The 23,869-nt window shown below is 43.0% G+C and overlaps 1 protein-coding gene across 7 annotated transcripts in view; it reads left to right on the top strand.

Moving 5' to 3' along the window:
• Nucleotides 1-23,869, top strand: part of RUNX2 (RUNX family transcription factor 2) — a 301,057-nt gene that overhangs the window by 136,116 nt on the left and 141,072 nt on the right. For 4 of the 7 annotated variants that reach the window (XM_072944881.1, XM_072944887.1, XM_072944884.1 and 1 more), the window contains one exon: nt 14,597-14,770. The exons of the other annotated variants lie outside the window; for them this stretch is intronic. In XM_072944881.1, the coding sequence (XP_072800982.1) occupies nt 14,597-14,770 (174 nt within the window). The remainder of the gene's footprint in view (nt 1-14,596; nt 14,771-23,869) is intronic. 7 annotated transcript variants of the gene reach the window in all.

Genomic DNA, 23,869 nt, shown 5'->3' with positions numbered 1-23,869 from the left:
TGTCTTTGCACCTGCTGTTCCTTCTGCTTGGAGTATCTTTTTCTTCTGCACTTGCTTGACTGACTTCTGCTCATCCTTTAAGTTTACTCAAATGCCATCTCCTCTGAGGGCCCTTCCTGAGCCACTCTTGGAAGTTAAGCATTTATTCTTTGGTTCCCCGCTGCCTGTTCAGACCTTGATTATGCTAATTGTCACATTGCTGTGATTCTTTGCTTATATGGGGCCTCCCCAAGTGCCCTCGTTTGGGAAATTTTAATTGATAAATGAGTATTGTATTTGCATCATGGTTTCACCTGTGAAGGACATTTTCGCCTCTATTACATTTCATCCTGATGACATCCCTGTGATGCAGATATTTTGATCCTCATTTGACAGATGAGGAAGTTGAGTCATAGGAGGAAATTGAATCATAGAGATGATAGGTTATTTGCCTGTATCTCCACCACCAAGTTAGTGGCAAATCCAGGAACAGTCTACAGGTTTTCTGCTCTTTATAAAGCCAGGCCCAGATTTAGATATGGGATTCTGCTTTCCAATCAGACAGTGGCTTGGTCTTTTAAATATTCCGTTAAGTTCACTGATCTTGTCTGTAACCCATGGCGACAGGCAAGGCATCCATCCACAGCATCGCTCGTTCTTAGAACTGGAAGTTAGGTAGTCTGTTATTTCACAGATGGGAATTCTGTACCCAAGAAGCTCACAGGCTACTGTCAGTGGCAGAACCCAAATCTCCTGCATTTCAGTCATGCCTTATCTTTCTTACGACATGTTGAGCAATCTTCAGTTCTATTGGACAGAGTTTTACAACTGAATCTCAAAGATTGTTAGTAGGACTTGTTGAGCCATTGGGCCAGCTGACTCTTGGGAAGAACCTACCCTTGGAGCAGAAAGGATATCATTTCTGTGACCATTTTCAGTGGACGGTCCGTGAAAGAGACAGGACCCAGAAGAGAAAGAATCAAGTGATGACGTGCTTTCTTTGGTTACCCCACTTTCCAGATTGTACTACTTCTTTTCCAGTAAGCTTCCTGGACTCTTGAGCACGTGCCATTTTGAAAAAAAAACAAAGGCATCTAATAGGCTGATGGTAGTTGGAAGGGTGTGGTTTCATGGTGTCCCTAGGCTGTATGGCATATTGGGCTTCAAGAGGAAAGTTACTTGGAGAGAAACGTGGAGCTCGCGTTGGTCATATCTCTGTTCCTTCTCCTGGGCTTTCCCTGTCTGTACTTACATGTATATGCGAAGGATAGAGATAATGTAAATATATAACCATATACACGGGTACGTGGAAGAGCCCATACTGTACACATTTTACGCAGACAAAAGAAAAATCCTCAGCAGTCATTACTGATTAAATAAATCACTGTGAAGCTAGCAGACAAAAGTTCTTAAAACTTTACATTTGCTTTTGAAAAAAAAAAGTTTCCATTTTAATCACCTGAAGGTTTTCTAAAAACATTTTTTGAAAAAGGTATTGAGCTGGTGTCTCAATCATGTTCTTTAACTGAGGTGGGGCTGATGATGAAGTCTGAAAACTGGGCACCAACCCACTTCCTTGGGTTTGAAGAGAAAGCACTTTTCTAGTCTGCTGTGCCTTGAAAAAAAAAGGTAAAACCTGCTATCTTCTAACTCCATTTAACACTACTGTAGATTCCCTTTTATATAACAATAACCTGATCCTACTCAAACTACTTGGCACCTTTAGTGACAGGGTGGAATGTAAGAACACTTAAGCAGATCTGAAAGTGAGTACACTGTCGTTTTGGAATGAAGATGTAGAGTTTTCAGTTCTTTATTCAGAGTCCGCAGAAGATAAGAAGACAAGGATTAACACAATAGACTTCCTTCATTACACTTGGCTGAACAAGGCCGTGATCTGTCAAGACTACAGTCAGTTGTGAAGCAGCATTCAGGAAGGGTGGGTGGCTCAGGGGATAAATGCTAGCCCATCGGAAAAGGCTGCTGATACATGAGGAACTTCTTCTAAGTTTAACTTGTAAACTGTTTTATTTTGGAATTTATATCATGTTACCCTTGCAGTTGAGAGAGAAATGAGGGTTTTGGGTTTTTTTTTCTTTAAATGTTGTTGATGGCATTTTTTAATTCCTTCACCCATCTGAATTTTATTAGGGTGTTAATTTCAAAGACATCTCCTGTTTAATCATGTTTAAACAATCTGTGTAAGACCTGTTGTGTAGATATAAACACAATAGTCCTTTAATGTAGTAACACAGACGTCTGACAGACATGGCCTGTAACAGACATCCATCCATTATTGCTTAAGCTGCTGTTCCTTCCATGCCTGACCTGAGAGGCTAACCACAGAGCTCAGCTGACCGCATTCGCTGCTTGGAAGACACTGACATACCCCGAATTAATGTCTCGCGAGCAGAGAATTGCAGAGCGGCAGACAATTGGAGAGGCCTTCGCCCAGATTAAAACTAAGTACCTTAAATCTGTCTTAATGGCTGTGTTTATATCTCCTTCTTCTTCATTCCTTTAAAAAAAGTAATCAAGTTTCGCAAGCGTTAAGAAAACCACCTCTTCTTGCCAGCTGGACGAGGTCCAGTTTCACCAAGAAATTCTGCCCCCCCACTTATTTTTTCTGTCTTTTTCTTTTTTCTTCCTCTGTGATCTTCACTGCCATTCAGCACAGCAGGACCAGGCTGCGGGAGCCGGCTGACTTCTTTGGTTATTACTTTTTAACATTTTGGGAAAATTAAAAACGATGTTCTGTGGCTGGAGCAACAAATGTTAAGAGAGGAGCCCTTTGCACTTTTTAATTGCTTCAACATAGTGCTTTTTTCTTTGCTTAAAACACACAGTCACACACACAGCACATGCACAAAACCCTAATAATGAAAGAGAAAGAGAAGATCGCATGCTAAGGAAACTCAGCCAGGATCCACGGATTGCGTGACAGTCTCTAGGCTGGTTGTCACTAGACTCTTTGAAGAATAATGCCATCCATGTTTAGCTGGATTATTGGCAAATAAACAGTGATGCGTTTTGTTCAGCTATGGAAACTACCATTTCCATTGCTTAAAACGTTACCGTTAAAAAAATCTTTACATCTCTCAGTGGGGTCTCTATAAAAGCTAGTCGCACAGAACTGTGGTGTGTGTGAATATATCATAGTCAAAGAAGGCAAAGGAAATGTTTTCAGAACTAACGCACTCAAGTGTTACTAAGTTTTGGGAGGAAAGTGTAGACAGAGAGAAAGAGATCTTTTGTTCATTTCCCAGAAACTGAAGGGAGAGATGCAGATTCAGACGGCCCAGGGTGGTTGTGGATGTTAGGTTGTAATTAGTAGAACGAGATGTGTTGTGATAATATGGAGTCAGGAAGACCGGGTATCATGTAATAAAATTTCTGAGTTAAGCTTCTCTGCTTTCTCTTATTTTGTTCTTTCTAGATGTCTTTTCCTCAACTTCCCCCACCCTCCTTCTTTTCTCATATGGCTGCCGGGTATATGAAAAAGACAGAAAGAAGCATCCTTCAGAAACAACAGGCAGACAGAGTCAAGGATAGCAGGATTGGAGCTAGGAAGAAAGTGCCGGAGAATTTGGAGGTAAAGAGGCAGAGAAGAGGAGAGGTGTGTTAGGACAAAGGAGAGGGGCCATGCGGAAGTCAGCCCTGTGGTTCTCTGTTGGTTCTTTCCGCTCTGCCTGCGAAAAGTGGTGCATCTCTTGTTTATTTCCAGCATGCTTTCATCTGATTTGTCTTTACATTTTTTAATCCTTTTTTCTTCTTACCTCCCATGAATTTCTTTTCCTTTAGATAGTTCACTTTTTTTGACTTCATTATTTCAAGAAAAAGGATGCTACCCTGAGCACATGCTTATTAGTGGTTATTTCCCGATGCATGACGGCTGCTGGCAGAGCCCAATAGCCCAATAGCCCCGTCCCTTCTTCCATATGCTTTATTCTTTGATCACCGCGAGTTCCCACAGCCTAAAATCTAAAAGTTATCAAGGAACTTGCGTTTATATGCACGCAAACTAGTATCTCACAATTCTTTTGTTTGCGTATTTATCGAAAGGGCTTGAATTCTTTAAACTTTAGAAGCCTACATTTTCAAAGAGGCTGTCCTTCAATGATCTCTCTCAGGCATCTAATTCTATTTTAAAAATGACTCTGTATGAGTTTGAGAGAGTGAACTTTTTACTCACTGATCTAAACTGGCGCCTCTTATTATTAAAAGAAAGCAAATTCAGCTTTTAACATTTTTTTCTATGAGCTGGAGTTCCTAGAATATTTCTATGGAGTCTATGGCTGAACTATGTAATTATGTCTCTTGAGTAGATTATGTTTTTCTTCCCATAATTATGTTTTTACCCAAGAGACTGGAAGGCTTCAGACCTCTCTGGGGTGAAATTGTGCTTCCTCTCTTCTTCCCCGATAAACTGAATTCTGCAGGCCTGACTCTGTTCCAGGGCTGAAAGGGGCTTGAAGATATGTGGTAGTGATGATGATCTTTTTTTTCTTTAGAAATTGGTTTATAAATGAAGAAGGGCCCTTAGAGGGAAGCTCTGTTAGTTCATTTTTGAGATGCCATCAGAGAAGAATCTCCTGGAAGGAGATTTGTTTATGATCTGTGGTCCTCTGTCTGAAGTCACACACTAACAGCAGGCTAGGGCCGTCCTGTGTGAGTGCTGGGGCCCTGGGCACACAGCATATTGCGTGGCTGCTAATTTCCAGTGGCACAGAGGGGCTAGAGGCCTTAATCATGAAGACAGTTTCATTATTCTGGTCCCGAAATAGTTTTTGACCTGAACCAGACAGCACACTCTTAGGAAAAAAGATGACTCAGCAGCCTTTCCCAGCAAAGATTACAGACTCATCAATTTAACTGTGGGAAATGTTTCCCAATAACCAGGCGTTTTTCTTTTTTTCTCCTCCTCTCTGACTTTTACTGGACAGAAGCAGAGAGGATTCTAAATGTATCAGTGTTCTCATTTATTAATTCAACACACATTTGTTGTGTGCCTTCTCTGTATCTAGGCTGTAATCTAGGTTACGTGCTAGATGTGACGTGACACCTGTCCTCGGGGTTCAGAATCCAGTCCAGGAGAATCTAGGATAATTTTACATAAATATTTTATATCAATTCATAGTAAATTAATGCTTACTGAATCCCCTCTATACTTAAGTACAACACAGTAGTAGACCAAAAAAAAAAAAAAGTTGTAGCTGCTCTCCACTTGCTGAGAAACCAGATAGAACCAGAGGGTTCACTAGAGACAGAAACAACCAGAACAATGTGATGACCAAGTTGAGATTGGGAAGGGATTTGGCGTGTTGGAGATACTGGGGAGAGGCAGTTCTGAGTGGGGGAGGCAGCTTGGGCGAAGGCACAGGGACTCTCTGAGGGACAGTGGGGAGTCCAGTGTGTGGAGCAAAGCCTGGGAGCAGTTTAGTAGGAGCCATTGGAGTGAGCATGATAAGGTATGTTGCGACCATCTTTTCCAGGTCCTTGTTTGCTGGCCTTGGGGGAGCTATGCTTAGTTTGATAGACAGTGTAAAGCAACCGAAGGGGTTTGAGCAGGTAAGTATCATTTATGTTAGAATTTAGGGACTGCAAGGACTTTAGAAATTATGGAAACGATCTTTTCGTTTTTGGCAGGCCCAGAGAGTTCTGTTAAACCCTTCCTGTGGTCGTAGCACTGGTTGGTGCCCTTGCAAATATGCTAGCCCGCTGCTCTGCTGTCTTGGCCACAAGTGAGAGGTCGGCAGTGGTCCTAGTGGGAATGGGAGCCAGAGGCCCATCCCAGGGCTGGGCTTGAGTGGATGATGGGGTCTAGGAGAGGGAGGTGGCAAAGACATACCTAAGCTGGATTTTGAGCCAGGGAGACTGGACAATAGTGATACGAATGGAAATACAGAAATTAGGGGAGGTTGACTGGGACTCTTTGTAGTGGCGTGGAGGGTGAAGGTGGGGAGCTGTGTCAGGGAGAAGCAAAGAGCTTATCTAAACATTACAAGCATTACGAGAGTACAGGCCTTCGATTTTTAGACTTTTACAAACTACCAGTGAAATGTCATCTGAATGTAAACGGAGAAGAATTTCATTTTTCTCAGTAGTATTTTCACTTTCTCACGTATGTAGGAATGCAGAAAATCTAAGTTTTTTAATCTGGAGCCTCAATAATTATAAGGTATTTGGATCCAAAGTTTGCTTGGCTTCCCTGAGAACTCACTTGGGTCTGTGTCATCTTCCTGTTATCTTGCTTTTGCTGGAAACCGTCTAAACTGAACTCTATCTGATATAGTAAGGCTCATCCTTAGCAGTAAAATTCCAAGTAATTTCCTTTGGAATTGAATTATGACTTTAAAATTAGTCATCCTGTCCCCCACGCCTTCCCTCCAAACACTCCTTCATGTACCACTTTCAGGGTAGAGAGATTAGAATTGAGGGAATCATTTTTTTCCTCCCAGCACTGCCGTGGAATTGTATCTCTTTTGCTGTATAACCAGTTTGCTTTGAAAAATGGTTTAATTCTGGTGCAAGTCCTCTCTCCTCTTCCTTTTTACTCCAAGTCATTGTCACAACATTCTTAAATGGTTATATCCTGTGGCTTGGAGTACTGGACCGGGTCTCATTCTGTCGCTTACTTGCCGACAGCAGAATTAGCTCATGTCTCCCCAGACCCCTCCTCCTCCAGGGAAGCCTGAACCCAGGAGGCTCATGGGCTGCCAAAGTATTGTTTTATTGGTTAAGGGGTAAAAAGAATCTATCTTTTAAAAGGACAGCTTTCCATATATGTTGCGTCATTTGAAAGAATTAACGAGTCGTGGTAAAATGAGAGGCATCAAGTGATTTGAAGAATGGTGTCCTCCATTTGCATCACCACATCCATGTTCAGCACCATCTTGTCTCATAGGACATTCATGATCATATTTCTGTTATCTGTCCTCCAACGAGCTTTTCTCCTTCCTTCTCTGCTCATCAGAATCCTCCTCAGCCGTCAAGGACATAGTGATCTCATCGGGGAGTTTCCTCTTTTCTCTCACCACTCGCTCCCCTGTTCTTCCAATGGCATTTTATTATCTTTAAAAATTGTTTTTTATTGTGAAAAATTTCAAACATACATTAAAAGAGATTAAAAGATACATATATATATTCATAAGATCTCCATATACCCATCATCCTTATTTTATAATTAATAACATTTTGCTGTATTTATTTCATCTGTTATTTTGCCTAAATATTTTAGAGCAAACAACGGACATCATGACATTTAACCCCTCGTTATCCTTTCTAGGAAGTAAGGACGGGTCCTTACAGAAGCACAAAAAACACCTCTTCCTTGATATTTTGAAATAGTCCGTATTTATATTTGTTCAGTTGATCCCCAAACTGTAGCATTTCAGTGACTGCCCTCACACTGTAATTGCCTGCCTGCCTTCCCGACCAGACTGTGCACTGCTTGGGGGCCAGGACGTTATCTTATATACTTTCCCCTCCTCCTTTCAATGCCTAGTGACACTCGCATGGCAGGTGTTTGGTACTCGCTAGCTGGACTGAGTGACCTGAATGTGGCCATGGTACTGATTCCTGATTGGTGCTCCACAGCAGATGTGTCTTTTAACTTTATTCTATTTAAAAACGGTATCTTCTTGATCCCGAGGATGCAATTAGATAGATACTTAATAAAAGAAGTGAGTGTTTAAAACCGATTTAAAATCCTGCTGTAAAAAGAGGAGCTGTCAGACATCATGCTCTAGCAACCAGCAAAATGACCCCACTGTGCCATGTGAGGGTGGACGGGCCGTGACACGGGGCACCTGCTGTGAAAGGCCTGCTCTTTTATAAGTGCTCTTGGACACCTTCAAGAGGGTGCTCTCACTGGGGCAGTGCACCACACTGGGAATACAGTGCACAGAGTGCAGGGTTCTGGCTGGGCGCCTGCCTGCCTCCCCAGAGTTGTTTAGTAGTGTTTGATCGATCGGCTTATAAAAACGAGCAGAATGGATCACATCAGACAGACAGGTTTATTTTTGTTGTTCACATACTAGTTTCAGAAGCGTGATTTTTTTTTGAAGCAGAAGTTCTAATGGCAACATCACCAACTGTGGGTGAGTTGCCCTTGCACTGAAAGAGCTGGGTAGGGAAGAATGAGACCATTAGCTGGACCATTTGGTTGGTGACTTAACAGTTCTTCATGCATCTTTGCTCTAAGGATGTGTGAATGCTGTGACCTTTCCATCATGCTTTCTTCTTGTGGCCTTGAGTTTGTTGCAACAAAAGTCATATTCAGCCAAACACACTAAACTTTTTGAAAGAAATTTGTTCTGAAAACTACTTTTTTTTTTCCATTTTAAATTCATTTTTGACCACGATTTCTCCTGAATGACTGATGATCTGCTGTTTTAATCTAAAATAAGCTGTTTGAGAAACAGACTCACAGACATAGAATACAGACTTGTGGTTGCCAAGGGGGAGAGGGGTGGGAAGGGACAGACTGGGAGTTCGAAATCTGTAGATACTGACAGGCATATGTAGAATAGATGAACAGGATTATACTGTATAGCACAGGGAAATATATACAGGATCTTATGGTAGCTCACGGTGAAAAAGAATGCAACAATGAATATATGTATGTTCATGTATAACTGAAAAATTGTGCTCTACACTGGAAATTGACACAACATTGTAAAATGACTATAACTCAATAAAAAAATGTAAAAATAAAATAAAATAAAATAAGCTGTTTAGCCATGGGATGGTAAAGTGCCCTGGACCAGCAGTCAGAAGACCTGGGTTCCATAAGCCAATACATTTATTAAACTTACTGTGATAATCACTTCATGATGTATGTAAATCAAATCATTATGCCATTCACTTTAAACTTATACAGAGCTGTCTATCAATTATATCTCAATAAAACTGGAATAAAAATGATTATATATATTATCTGTTCTAAATTATAGAAATGTAATAGAGAACAGAGATTGGTACAGAGTAAGTACTTACTATGGTTAAAATTACATTGATATTATTAATGCGTAATATTAATAATGCTTACCTCTGGATAATTGGGCTTAAAAGTAGTTCTTATTTTCTTCTTTATAATTGCTTTTATTTTCTAAATTGTCTAAAATTCCCGTGAATAAAGTTTAAATTGTTATTTAAATGAGAGAGAGAGAGACAAAAAAAAGAAGACCTGGGTTCTCATCCTGCCACTAACTAACCTGTGACTTTGGCAAACCACTTCCCCTCTCACCGTCCTTATCCACTAAAGAGTACACTGCTCAAAAATTCAGAGTTGAAATGATTTTTGTTGTCCTTTTCAGCTCTGTGATTCTGGATGACTTACAGCCGTGCTTAAGATTTATGGTGAGAGCAAATGGGGCTTTTTCAGAAGGCAGGCAAGCAAACTTTCACTTAAATGAATGTGTTTCAGAGAAATTTCTTAGGAAGCACCAATGAAGGCTGGTCTCTAAAAAAAGGGCTTTGCCCACTGGATTCACTAGACTGCCAAATAAGAAGGGAAGAGTTTTTTGGGGAAAGGCAGTGTTGTAAGAGGAGAACCTTGGCCAGAATATTTTCTCTCAAGCAAGACATCTATCTGAAAGAGGAGACCATTCATTCATTCATTATTTATTTATTGAGCATCTACTGTATGGCAGGCACTGAACTAGGTTATGAGGATCCAGCTGTCAACAAGCCAAAGCGCTCATTTTCATGGGTCACACAGTCTTGCAGGGGAGACCCCGGGATGCGTTAGAGAATGACGCATGGTGGTAACGGCCCTTGGGGAAATAAACAGGATGTGCTTGTAGGGAGGCACCCTACTCTGGGTGCAGTAGGCAGGCACCTCTCATGGGAGGGGGTGTTCACTCCGAGATCTAAGGGATGAGAAAGAGTGGGCTATACAGAGAATCGGGGGAAAGCATTTCTGGAGTTCGGAAAGGTCCTGGTGTGGGACACTAAAAGGAGACAGTGGCAGATGCCCAGAGAGGGACGATGGGGCCCTGGACTCGGGTTGTGTTGGTGGAAATGAGAGGACTGAAAAGATTTGAGATAGACTTTCAAGATGGAAATGACCAGATTTGGTAATAGATTAACGGTGGGGAGTGAGTGATGAGGGGAAATCAAGAAAAGTGTCAAGGTTTTGGGCTGAAGGAACTGATTGGCTGCTGCCACTTACTGAGATGGGGGACTCTTAAGGAGGAACAGGGTTTTTTGGAGAGATGAGTCAAGAACTCTTGCCTTAAATATTGCTGCATTTAAGATACGTTTGTGTCATCCCAAGGGAGAGTCAGGTAGGCAGTGGGACACAGAACCTGACACTCAAGACAGAGGACAAGGCTCACCCTAGCAGTGGGGACAAATTGGCTTGAGTAGGTGGCATCCAGTGTGTGGCGCTGGGAGCTCAGCTTGGGCTGTGTTTCTCTACCTCAGCTGCACATTGGGTTATGTGGTGAGCTTTAAAAATGACTTTCCCCAGGAACTTCTTCCAGAGATTCTGATTTAATTGAGCTGATGGACATCCATGTTTTTCAAAGCTCCCTAGAGAATTTTTTTTTAATTGAAATATGGTTGATTTACAATGTTGTGTTAGTTTCAGGTGTACAGCATAGTGATTCAGTTATATACATATATATTCTTTTTCATTATAGGTTATTACAAAAATATTAGCTATAGTTCCTTTGTGTTATATAGTAGGACCTTATTGTTTATCTATTTTATATATAGTAGTTTGTATCTGTAAATCCCAAACTCCGAATTTATCCCTCTCCTACCCCCTATCTCCTTTGGTAAACATAAATATGTTTTCTGTGTCTGAGTCTCTTTCTGTTTTGTAAATAAGTTCATTTGTATCATTCTTTTAGATTCCACATATGTTATATATGATATTTGCCTTTCTCTGTCTGACTTACTTCACTTAGTATGATAATCTCTAGGTCCATCCATGTTGCTGCAAATGGCACTATTTCATTCTTTTTTATGGCCAAGTAGTGTTCCATTGTATATACATACCACATCTTCCTTATCCAGTCATCTGTCAGTGGACTTTTAGGTTGTTTCTATGTCTTGGCTATTGTTGATAGTGCTGCTGTGAACATTGGGGTGCGTGTGTCTTTGCGAGTTAGAGTTCCTTCTGGATATATGCCTGGGAGTGGGATTGCTGGATCATAGGGTAAGTCTATTTTTAGCTTTCTAAGGAATCTCCATACTGTTTTCCATAATGGCTACACCAATTTGCATTCCCACCAACAGTGTAGGAGGGTTCCCTTTTCTCCACACCCTCTCCAGCATTTATCATTTGTGGACTTTTTAAATGATGGCTGTTCTGACCGGTGTGAGGTGATACTTCATTGTAGTTTTGATTTGCATTTCTCCCTAGAGAATATTTTTATCCTGTGACGGTGGAAGAGCCATAGCTCAAGGCAGGCAGTGCAGCTGGAAAGGAAGACCCAGCACCGAGCATTTACGTAGTCTTAGGTAACACACAGCAATTCTCCATTCTTTATTGCTTTCTCCTGCTTGGAAGATCTGCTCTTTGGCCCTTTAGATGAGATCTCCTTCTCCCTGTCCCAGGGCAGAGCCCCATGTCCTTGATTTAAGTCAGCGTGCCCTTTGTCTTCTGAGTTCTCCGTTTCTGAAGGGAGCGCTCGGGTGCTGAGGACTGAAGTACATCTTCTTTCAGCCCATCATCCGCGTGTTACTCTGATGTGGTTTAGTGGTGGCAGGTATTCGTCACGGTTGAAAGATGAAGACCCTGTTGGGCTTTTGCTCTTCATTCTGCCTTAAGGATTTTGTTGTGGTTGCAGTGGTGGTGGTGAAGGAGCAGCCGTTCTACAAGGGAAAACGCATATGTTTTTTGTGTGTATGCAGCTGCAGAGAGATGTTCCCTGAGTTACTGGAAGATGTCTGTAGATGCTTGGTAGCCGGTCTTTGAAGATCATTTCCAAAAGGTCATTGAGGCTTTTAGAATTTCACCTGCTGTTAAATTTCTCACCCACATCAGTGCCCCTCCAAGGCCTTTATTCTTGCCTACGACCTCCGATTACTGCCCTGTAGCACCGGACTTAGAGAAGACACACATCCATATTCTGAGTTCACATCTTAGACGATCTCCATGAAAACCTAATGAAAGGGCTGTAGAAAGCAGAGGCTAAGCTTATTAAGTTTTCTCATGACCCATGGCCCACAGGAAGTCCCAGGATATAAAGGAACCACGCAAAATCATGCAGCTCTCCCCTCAGCCCTCAGGGAGTCTGCCATTCCAAATATATGGCCTATTAAAAAATAATTTCCAGGGACCATTCTGTAAGCTTTCTTGTTAATATTTACAGCTGTATCAACACCACACCAGTGCTTTTTTTTTTCTTTGGTATGTGTGAGGAACAGAATTGGTAGATCTCAGTGTGACAAGTACTGTGTCAAGTACTCATGAAACTTGTAAGACACAGCAAGATGGATTGATGGAAGTTTGTTCAGGGTACTGGGATGAGCTGTTAACTTGGCAATTGAATCCTTGCTGCTGATTCTTTCTGCCTTGAAAACCAGCCTGACATCTCCCAGGGCTTGGTCCTCAGGGGCCTCACTCAGGCGAATCCCCCACAGTAGCTGGGTGAGGAAGAGGAGAGAAGCGGGCATGCCAGCATCTGTGCCACAGGATGAGTGGAAAGCCCAGTCCAGGAAGACTCAGACAGCATCCTGGTCCGACAGCATCCTGGTCCAGGCCTGGCTAGTCAAGAGCTGAGCCCACGAGCTAGTCGTTTTATCTCTGCAGGCCATGGTCAGTTCATCTATGAGCACTTGACTTGCTGGGGCCTAGGAGCTGTTTTGGGTCATCTCTACAGGTTCTTTAGATTTCTCAAATCTATTTGGAATCTCAATAAAAAGTCATAAATGGTGTGGAAAACAACCATGAACAAACAGGGAGTTTCCCCAGTTTTCCTCTGATCATTTTTCTCCATGTCTTAGACCCCCTGTTACAGCACGTGCCCCGCAATGACACTGGCAGGAAATAAGGTGGTGGGTGCATTTCAGTTAGTGGGCCCAGTTGGAACTTGTTTGGCTGTGGAGACAGCTACACTCATGTTACCAAGCCTTGGCTTCCTGTCTGTTTTCTTTGGGCTGGGTAGGCAATGAAAAAGGAGACAGGAAAATACATTTAGGGGCAAATAAAATAAGGAATTTGTCTTAGGAAGACAGCTTATAGTCGGGAAATTCTAATGTTTGGCTTAACCCTGTCCTGATACATTCCTCCTGTCGCGTGCCTAAGTGGGAGATGAGGTGTCCTTGTCGCTTGTAGGACATACATGTCCATTCTGGAAGGCTCTTAGTAATCCTCCTGCAGGATTTTCTCCTGTTACGGATAATACTCTGGATGCCCTTAATTTTTCTTCACAGGGCAGATTCCTTTTCTGCCATCATCTTAAATGGCTCTTCTTTGAATCAGCTTCAGTTGCTTAACATTTTACTAAAATGTTGGGGCAACATACTAAGGCTTCACCAGTACAGACCACAGAACGAGGAATCTGCAGTACATTTCTGACTGAGCAGTAGGCAGGCGTCACTGCCTGTCCCCCACAGCACCACTCTGCTGGAATACACCCAACTCACGTCACACCAAGGTTCAGGTGTCTTTCTGTTACCACTGCACTAAGGCAATACCACCAGATCCTTTGCTAAGGGTGATTTGAGGATACTTTAAAAGTTTTAGTCCCTCAGTTATATTTCAATTTGCATATTTCTTCAATATCTAGAATCTCCTTGGATTTTACACTTGAAGAAACTAGAAGAGAGACCAAGTGGTTTCTTTCTGTTTTGTTTTGCTTTGTTTTGTTTTGTTTTGTTTGGATAATAGGTTCTTACATTCACATGGTAACCCAAAGGGTATTTTTCAGTTTCTCTGACAGAACCCCAGTACTATATTTAAAATAAAAAAGCACCTCCCTGATTTAACATAGTCTATTAGGTGCTTTCAGGCTTTAGGGTATCACAAAATAACCATGTTCCTCTTGAGGATTTGAATTTCCTTGCCTGTATTTCTGTTGTTTTCCTCTTAAAGGAGTTCTCAGTTTGAGTTTTAATTTTTTTGAAAAGAGTCTCAGTAAGGTACCATTGTAACATAAGAAAGAAACAGTCACGTGTGGTCATTGTGAAATGCCCCTTTGACAAATGTGTTTGTTTCTGCCCCAAGTCTGGCGCCATGTGTGTCCCATGAGCGGACTCTGAACGTCCAGTGGAGGCTTCCTCCTCCATGAAATGAGCAAACACACCCCGGGACACATTCCTTCACCCTTCCCATCCTCACTGAGAGGCCAGAGGGGGTGTCCGGAGAGTCCCTGTGGGCTCCAGCGTCCTGGCCCCACCACTGATGCTTGGCTCTGAGTCACCCACTGGGCCCCTCAGCTCTCCATTCATAGAACAGAACCAGGGATGCTTGTCACCAGGTGATGCTTATAAAGCCATTCGAAAGGGAAGGCATTATACAGACACTTCACTGTAAATATCAATATTGAAAATTCCTTGGCTTAACTACCCCACCCCCCGTATGTATGTTCACGTATCTATTTAGCATGGTCAATTGTTCAGCTAATTAATATGCTTTTATTTTATGATTTGCTGTTTCCAGGGCACAGACAGAAGCTTGATGACTCTAAACCTAGTTTGTTCTCTGACCGCCTCAGTGATTTAGGGCGCATTCCTCATCCCAGTATGAGAGTAGGTGTCCCGCCTCAGAACCCACGGCCCTCCCTGAACTCTGCACCAAGTCCTTTTAATCCACAAGGACAGAGTCAGATTACAGGTAAGACAGACTCATAGGTTTCACTTGCACAGACTCTGGCAGCCTGGGGGTGAGGGGCTAAGAGATGAGATGTGTTCACTGCAAAACTCCTGGAGCTGGGAAATGGCTTATGATGAAAGAATCGACACTTGAAGATGTTGACCTTCTTCTTCTTTTTTTTTTTTAAAATGAACAACAAATTCCAATATTCAATAATTTGGGGATAAAATTTGGGGGAAGTTTCTGCTGATGCTGTCCTCTGTAGCGATGGCAGTCCGCACACTGGTGAAATGGTAATACCACGCTCTCTGGGAGAATATTTGTTGTAAGTTTCTATATCGTGTCTAGGTGGTGCAGGGGATAACATCACACCCTCACTATTAAAAAACTAGTGTTACCGTCTCAGATTTGGGCTTAAATTTTTTACATGTATAACTATTTCATTAAGTTTGTTTAAAAATTGCCCAGGGCTAACAGGAAACCTTGACTGGTGGTTATAAGGCCGGGCCAGCGAGCGGCTCATCGGGCAGACAGAATTCCCTTCTGATTCACATTTAGCTCCTGTTCCTCCCGCGACATTTCTCTTTTTGCATTCTAGTGTGCTGCTGGCTTCACCCTTCTTCTTAAAAAAGAACATCAGCCTTGCATTACAGACTAATCATTCACATTTGGTGCGTTAAGACTCCCAGCTCTTTTTTTTTTCCTCTGCCCCACTTGGGCATAAATAGATCTTACTGTAGGACTAGTCTGATTGCTTTTATGTCACGGTGACAAGAGAGTGTGCTAATCATCATAGCTCTTCAATTTGCAGATCGCAAGTATTGAGAGCCGAAAGGAACTCACATGTCATCCAGTTGCTATTGTTGGCAGAGGGGCTAGACCAGAGGGAAAATAACTCAAAACAAAATGTACAGTAAACTCTCAACGTGGACCTTTTCTCAAGGTTGGGTTTTTTTTTTTTTTCCTATGATGGTTAGGTTTTGAGTGTCCTTAATGGTTTATAAACATAACTGTCTATAAATGAAATGACCTACCTTTTCTTCTCTCCTGCCCACATCAGGTGTATGTCTTCTTGGGTATTAACTTAGGTTTCTGTGGGTACATGTGTATTAGTCTGAATATATGGGTATGCCTGAGTATATATTTTTTAAATAATATAGAATTATAAAAATTAAATATCTAAACACTGAAGAGAACCAGATATGTGCATAAGGGGGAAACCTTGGAACTCTGTGAAGAACAGCCATATGTTAGGTTTAAATAAACCTCCAAATGTTGAAATGTAGGAATCAGGTTAATGTGCTCACTAGACATGTGTCCTTCCTGAAAACGCAAGGGTGAAAGTCACACTAACTTGTGAATTTGAAGCTTGTAGCTATAGGTTCAATGGCATTTAAAGTAGTGGACTTTATTTTTTATTTATTTTTTTATTGAGATATAGTTGATTGACAGTGTCATATTAGTTTCAGGTATACAACACAGTGATTCAAAAATTTTTATAGATTATACTCCATTTATAGTTATCATAAAGTATTTGTTGTGTTCCCTGTGCTGTGCAATGTATCCTGTAGCTTATATATTTTATACATAGTAGTCTAAGTGTGGGCTTTAGATCATTGATCAAGGTTCATAATAGCTGTGCTTTTGTCTTTGTAGTATTCTTTAGACTCTGTGTGTATAGAAGCATTTGTGTATATATTTATATATGTGTGTGTGTGTGTGAATATAAGATTTGTAAGGGTCTTATGATGACTAGTAAGATATATACAAGAGAAATGTATGTTCTATGTTTTGGCAGCCCCTGGGTTCTTCAAATGTTTGATTTTTATAGTTGAATCCTTAGTTCATGAATTATTTTTTGCCAATGACTAAAACCTTTAAAATGGCCTTCGGAACCTGTCCGTTCCTAGATTCACGTAAGATGCTTTTCTCAAGGCTTTGTCCTCAGACCTAAAGATGACATCGTAAAATAGACCCAGAGGGCACTTTAGCATCTGAAGGGCCCGTAGATGTCATTACCCGAAAGGCTGGTGAAAGTTGTGAGAAGGACCCACATTTGAGCAGCAGCCCCGCCCCAAGATCTGCTCTCCTCCAGCCTCGCCTCCTCCCGCTGGAGGCTCGGAAGGTCAGGCTCCCTGCCTGCAGTTCCGCAGCAAGTGAGTGACAGAGCAGAATGCGGTCTCTGGATTCCTCGTGCAGTGTGGTTTGCCTTACACAGTCCCATGCTGCAGTTCCATCACGATCGTTTAAAAACAATATTTAAATATTTACTGGATATACTCCTAAAAGAGAAAATATAAAATGAGTTTATTTCTGGATTCTGATAACTTTCTGGAATTATGTAACAAGAGTATTAACTCTCCATTTAGCCATTATGGCAGCAGTAGAATTGATTTATAGATCAGTCTTCTCTCTCTCTCTCTCTTTTTCTTTTCCCCTCCAACATCCGCAAGGTATTGGGCCCAATAGCTTTTTCCAACTTTGCAGATTCACACACACATTAGTGCCACGCCTCCCCACTCTTGGCCACGTGCACTTTCTTTAAATGCCCCTATGTTGTCAGTGAGATAACACAAGTGTCTACCCAGAACCAAGGATGTGCAGAGTTCTGCACCTGAGAACCCAAGAACACCCAGAGCAGCAGCAACTTCAAAGCGAGTTGGATGGATTTCTTTTTTTTTCTCCCTGGATTTACTTTCTTCTTTATTTAATACATATGATTTAGAGTGGACCCCGCGTGGAGAACTGGGTCTGAGGGAAAGCAGGGGAGAGCAGAAAAGCTCTGTCCTTTAGTTAGAGTCTAACTGAAGAGAGTTATGTTCCCCAGCCCTCGCATGACCGCATCCTGTGCCCCAGACCATAATGCGTACGTCTTCTCTCTGTTCCCCGTCACTTAGGCTGGTCTATCTACCCTGGCCTCTTTCTGTCGATAAGACCCACCCATCCTTCAAGGTGATTGTTATCTTCCTCAGGAAAGAGTCTTGGAACCTTGGAACTGCCTCTCCATCCTCTAAGCTTTAGTAGAGATTGCCTTATTTAATACCTTCTGTGTATCTGCTTTTGTCCTCACCCCACACTGCTAGATTATAAATTCTTTGAGAGAGTTATTCAGGGGATTTATTTTCTTTTGTGCCTAGCACAGTGGTAGCTAGCATCTCATTAAATGCTCAAATAGACTCACAGACATAGAACACAAACTATGGTTACCAAAGGGGTAAGGGGTCAAGGCAGGGAGGGGAGGGATAAATTAGGAGTTTGGGATTAACATATACACACTACTACATATAAAATAAGTAAACAATGAAGGACCTACTGTCTAGCACAGGGAACTATATTCAATATCTTATAATAACCTATCATGGAAAAGAATCTGAAAAAGAATACATATACATTTATACGAATACCTGAATCACTTTGCTGTACACCTGAAACTGACACAACATTGTGAATCAACTAGACTTCAATAAAAAAAAAAAAGAAAAGTAAAAGATGTTGAATGAATGAGAGTTTAGATGAGAAGAGGTCGTTGCAGGCAGGGCTGGATCTTCATGCCTTGTTAGTGTTAACTGTTCTTTCTGATTTCCTCTCCCAGGGAGACGTTGCTCCCTTGCGGTGAGCGGTAACAGCGGAAATCACACTTCAGTATTACACTGACAGGGCTAAACCATTTGGTTCCATTTCAGTTTAGGAGCTAACATTTTCACATGATGACATTTAAATTCTCCTTGTGAGCCTTGCCTATCACAGGTTTTGCAACTTCTTTGCAATATGCCACACCTGCATTTTAGTTCACGTAATCCTTTGGATAAAAGTATTTGTAACAGAAAGGGCCCGGTGACATCTCATTGGCTTGGCTCTCTTATCTCAAGTGCTCACCTCAAAACTGTAGGTCATGATCACAGGTGCACGGTCACTGCTGGGTCTGCCCGCTTGCCAGCACAGAAAGCAAGTCGAACTCCCAGAAGAGCGAGATGAAATTAGGGATCATAAACTGAGAAAGTCATCAGCATTTAGTGTTTCCTATGAGTGTCTCTCACAGTTCCTAGGGCCGAAGGGCCTGGCCGTGCAGGGGGCCGGCTTCTTCGCCTTGCTGCTCTGACGTGTCCTCCGTCCAAGTCTTTAATGGCCAATGGTCTTTCTGCCTCAAGGGCCAAAGACCTCCCCACAGCTTCCTGTAGCTCCTTTTTGTCTTTCAGACATCTGTTGCCTGTCTCTGGGCGTCGGAAAGCACCTAGTCTGTCACAAATGTCCACTTCTTCTGGTTCAGAATGCGGAGGTAGCAGCGGAGCAGAGATACTATGGGAGGAGATATCGCTCTCAATACTCACTGTTTTGAACCTGATGCTCTGTGGATGGGTGAGCGGCATCTAAAAAAAAGCTGACTCAGGCCCTTGGTAGATTGATTGGGAAATTCATCTAACCTTTGGGGTGGCCGTTCTGCTATTCTGTTATTCATTCCCTCAAAAAATATTTACCAAGTGCTTACCGTCTGCCGGGCATTCATGGAAGTAAACCAGATAGTTACAGTTTCTGCTCACAAGAGGCTGACTTTTTAGTGACCTGTAGTCGGGGACTGGGTCAGTAAACATGCACACAAGAGAATTTCAGATCGTAAAAGCTTTGGGAAGATGAATTAGGGCAATGGGAGAGAGAGCAGGACAGGGAGGGAAGAAACTAATCTTGTGGGAAGCTGGGACAGGGCTCTTTGAAGAGGTTTGAGAGCCTGTGAGGAACAGCAGGAAAGTCAGGCAAAGGCTGTCAGGGAGCAGTAAGTGCGGTGTGTTCAGGGGATGGCAGGGGTGGGGCGGGGAGAGTGGGGTGAACTAGGGGACCAGGCGGGGGCTCAGTTACAGAGAGTCTCCCAGGCCCTGGTGAGTAGTGGGGTTTTGTTCTGGTGGTAGTGAGGTGCTATCAAAGGATGTGAAACAGGAGAATGACATCATCTAATTTTTATGTTTTTTTTTAAATTTTGTTTTTTATTGAGGTATAGTTGATTTACCATGTTAGTTTCAGGTGTACAGCAAAGCAATTCAGTTATACACATACATACATATGTATATTCTTTTCAGATTCTTTTCCATTGTAGATTATTACAAGAAATTAAATATAGTTCCCTGTGCTCTACAGTGGGTCCTTGTTTATTGATCTTGTACATAGTAATGTATATCTGTTAATCCCAAACTCCTAACTTATCCCTCCCCGGCCCTTGCCCCGTCTCATCTCCGTGTTCGTAAGAACTCACTCTGGCTGCTGTGGGGAGCGTGGATGGTAAGGGGGCAGTGGCAGGAGCAGGCTTATCATTCAGGAAGCTGCTGCCGCCGCCCAGGAGGGAATTCAGGGCGGTCACGCTTCTCCTCTTCCTTCAGAACTCAGATCAAGCCCTGGCACCTCCGTAAGGCCTCTTCCCACCCACCCAAGCTGAGTCTAAGGCTCCCACACCACCGTGGCACGTAGTGACAGTTATTTTGTGTACACCTCTGTCTTCGCCATCAGACTTTGAACTTTCAAAATGTAGGGCCATGTTCTTTTGGTCTTGGCGTCTTCTGCTGTGCCTGTTGCTTGCTGACTTCTGGTTTGGTGATGAAGGAATTTGGTTGTTGGCTTCTTCAGGAAGTGTGGCCTGGTGTTATCTTCGCCCTGTTATTTTTCCAGTACCTATCTGGCTGGATTACTGTGAGCTGCCACTTACTGACTGTGTGGTGTTCTGATGAGGCTGACGTACGCATTTCCCACGACAGCTCTATGAGGTGGGTGGCATTATTGTGAAAACCGGGGGGCAGAGGGGCTGAATAACTTGCTCAAGGTCCTGCTGACAACCAGTGAGTCATAAATACAGGAATTAAGGCCAGATCTACATGGCTGGAGGGTCCTACGCTCCTAACCACCCTGCGCCCTCGGGAGGCTGAAGTGTACTTCTAACCTGGCCCAGCTTCCTCGCATGTCAGCACCCAGTGACTTTCATCTGTGCAGCCCTTCACCATTTACAAACTAGTTTTGCATAAAGCAAAACTTACTTTAGCCTTAAAACAGTTCTGAAAAGTACGTATTTTATGGGTGGAGGAAGTGGACCCTTCAAGAGATGGCTTGCTGAAATCCTGTTGAGCTAGTGCAGTTGACTGTGAGTTCCAGACCCTTAGCAGGCAGCCGGCCTCGTGGCCGTTGAGTCTGGCCTGTTGCTGACAATCTCAGGGACGTGTGTCCTAGGGGACCGATTTCTTTTTCTTTCTCCACTGGATATTATTTAGGACCCTCAGCGATGATACATTCATCAAAGGGATGCATTAGGAGTATCTGAATTATGGTTTATTTATTAATTTTTAATTTTTTAAAGTGGCAGTTTTAATTAATTTGTTTATGGGGGGAGAGATTCTATTTATTTGCTTACTTAATTTTTAATGGAGGTACTGGGGGTCGAACCCAGGACCTTGTGCATGCTAAGCACTTGCTCTACCCCTGAGCTGTACTCTCCCCCTTGAATTATGTTTTAAAATGCAATATAATTGTTTTTGATGAACACATGACAGTTTTATGAGCCTCTGTTCAAGGTCACCTTTCTAGGGTTGTCTTGAAAAACAACTTGGCAGGCTTCACGTAGCACGAGGACAAGCTTCTCCGCAGTCACTGTCGTCCCCCCCCAGCTCCAGTCTGACCCTGTGTCCCGGAGGCAAACATGCCCCCTTGGCATCAGGAGGATCTCGGCCAGTTGAGCTTCGGCTGTGTCTGTGTTTGGGTGTCTGAGCCCTCAATCCGCCATGCTTGCCCTGAAACATTTACTAGCAAAAGCCTTTCAGAAGTAGGGGAGCACAGCTGATAGGTGTCTCAAATGACTGTCCTATTCAAGCACCGAGTGGCCATGCGATACTTTAGTGGGAGTAGAGTTAGGAAGTGAAGTGGGCATGGGTGGGGTGGCGGTGGCTTGAGTGTGAGAGAGGATGAACCCACCAGGGGTGCAAGGACTGTCACTGAGCAGGAAGCCTAACTGTGGGGGCCATCAGTGTGTGAAGAATTGTAGGGGTAGGGGGTGGGAGTCAAACGAGGTCTCCTGCTTGGTCCTACGCACCCGCAGGCATCCTATGTCTTAAGGAACTGAAGTCAAAGGCACCCCCAAAAGCAGGTGGTTGGAAGTACTTCTACTTTGGTGGCGGTTTTCATTTCTGAATCACTGCAACATCTTGTCTTCTTCCCTTGAGATCCTTTGGGGAGGATAGCCAAGAAGATGTGCTGCTCCCTGCATACCTGTGAGTAGGAAATCTCTTTGGAGGAGGTTGCTGGTTATAGTCCTTCTGAAAGAAACAGCACAAGTGCTAGGTATGAACACAATTTCACATCTCCTCAACTCTGGCAGCCACTTTATGAGGAAGAGCAGAGTTCGGGTCCAGACCATGCTGGCTTTGAAGGGTAAAGCTCAGTACGACCCCATGAAGGCCTGGCCATCAGCAGGCCATGTTGTTGCCGCAATTGCTGGCAGCATCCACAGATGAGCCCCTTCAAGGTCACTGGGCTTCTGTCAGTTGGAATTCTCTTATTAACTGAAGATTCTCTGGCTTTATTATGCTTTTAGAGAAATGCAGGAGGGGTCATGTTCCCAGAAAAATCAATTTCTTGAGTTCCTAAATCTCGTCTTTGTAATTTCCTCCTATCTGGAATAGAAGATGCAGAGTTAATGTCTAATTGTGATAAAGATCTCCATCTCCTACATAATGCCTCACTTCGCCCTTCTCCAAGACTGTCCATTTCTAGCCTGACTTAAGGACTCTGCCCAGGGGAAGTCTTCCAGGTTTCTTTCTCTCATTCTTTTCCAAAGCATCCTCTTTCTCTTGTTAGTTTCACATTTAGTTTGAGCTTTACATACATGCATATCATATGTATATATGTGTACACACATGTATGCATGTCTTCCTCCTTTGCTAGTTGCCTGGGAACCTTTCTCACCCCTTTTTACCTTTTGTAACAGACTCTCAGCAGATGGATCAGAATAAATGTCTACTCTGAATGAAATATTTAACCTCTGGGGCAAACCCAGGAGAGGGGAGAGTCAGGCCTGCAGTTTGATGAAATGGATGCTCTGGTGGTGTATTTTGATGTTTAATTGTGGATGGGCACCCAGGGCTTCAAACAGAGAGTTGGTGTATATTGTACTATGGGGTATTAATAGCAACAACAATATATTACAGATGTTATCAGCTTAAAAAGTATTTTCATTCCTTTTTTTTCATTTTAATATATGCAGAAGTATTCCAGGAATAAAGTTGTTTGGCACTATTCCCAGTTAAGTCCATCAGATTCTTTCTGGAGCTTTGTTTATTTTGATAAGGACTTGTTTTTCTGACTGTTTAAAGCCAATTGGTTAGAACAGTGTTTAAAGGACAGATTCCTCAGAAGAGTCAGTATTGTGAACTCCATCCAGCTAATAAGAAAACCTAGGTTCTAGAACTCTCAGGGCTGAAATTAGAAATTGGTGTCCCAGGAAGGTGAGATCTGAAGGTGGTTTTGGGTGGGGAGGGGTGAGGGTGTAGGGAAAAGGGTTAAGAAGAATAGTACACCCTAGGGGCAGTCACCAAGGTGAGTGGTGGGAGAGGAAAATAACTTTGGTTGAGCATCACTGAGGACTCAGGTGAGGACAGAAATACGGGGAAGAGCCAGTCAGCACAGGTGCATGGTTCTCTCCTGCAGTGGTTGCAGTTTGTGAATGGGAGCTGGCCCTGGTGTGATGGATTGTCAGTGGAAAGACAGCTTCTGCAGGACTCAGTAGGACTCGGTACAAGTCAGGGAAACAAGGAAGATGTTGAGCCGCTTACCAACGTAGAGGAGTGTTCTGGAGGTTGGGAGCTTAGGGTAGAGGTGGAAGAACTTCTGAAGAGGAGGTGGCTCATCTCGGGACCTTGGAGAATGAGCAGCAGCCACGTGGAAAGGTTAGGATGAAGGAGCTGGGGAAATAGGGAAGTAGGTGTCTTACGGAAAGGTTGAGCATAGATGGGAGTTCTTGGCCATTCTTTAACCAGTCCCCTTGTGACAGATGGAGGCCCCACACCTGGTCCTGTCGTCTCCAGTGCTCCAGCCTGACACCACCCCGAGAGAACACAATCCTCTACCTCTGTCTGACCAGGGCAGTAGGAGTCC

Source organism: Vicugna pacos, chromosome 20, assembly GCF_048564905.1.
Source record: "Vicugna pacos chromosome 20, VicPac4, whole genome shotgun sequence".
Lineage (NCBI taxonomy): Eukaryota > Metazoa > Chordata > Mammalia > Artiodactyla > Camelidae > Vicugna > Vicugna pacos.
This window is presented reverse-complemented; position numbering and strand designations above follow the sequence as displayed.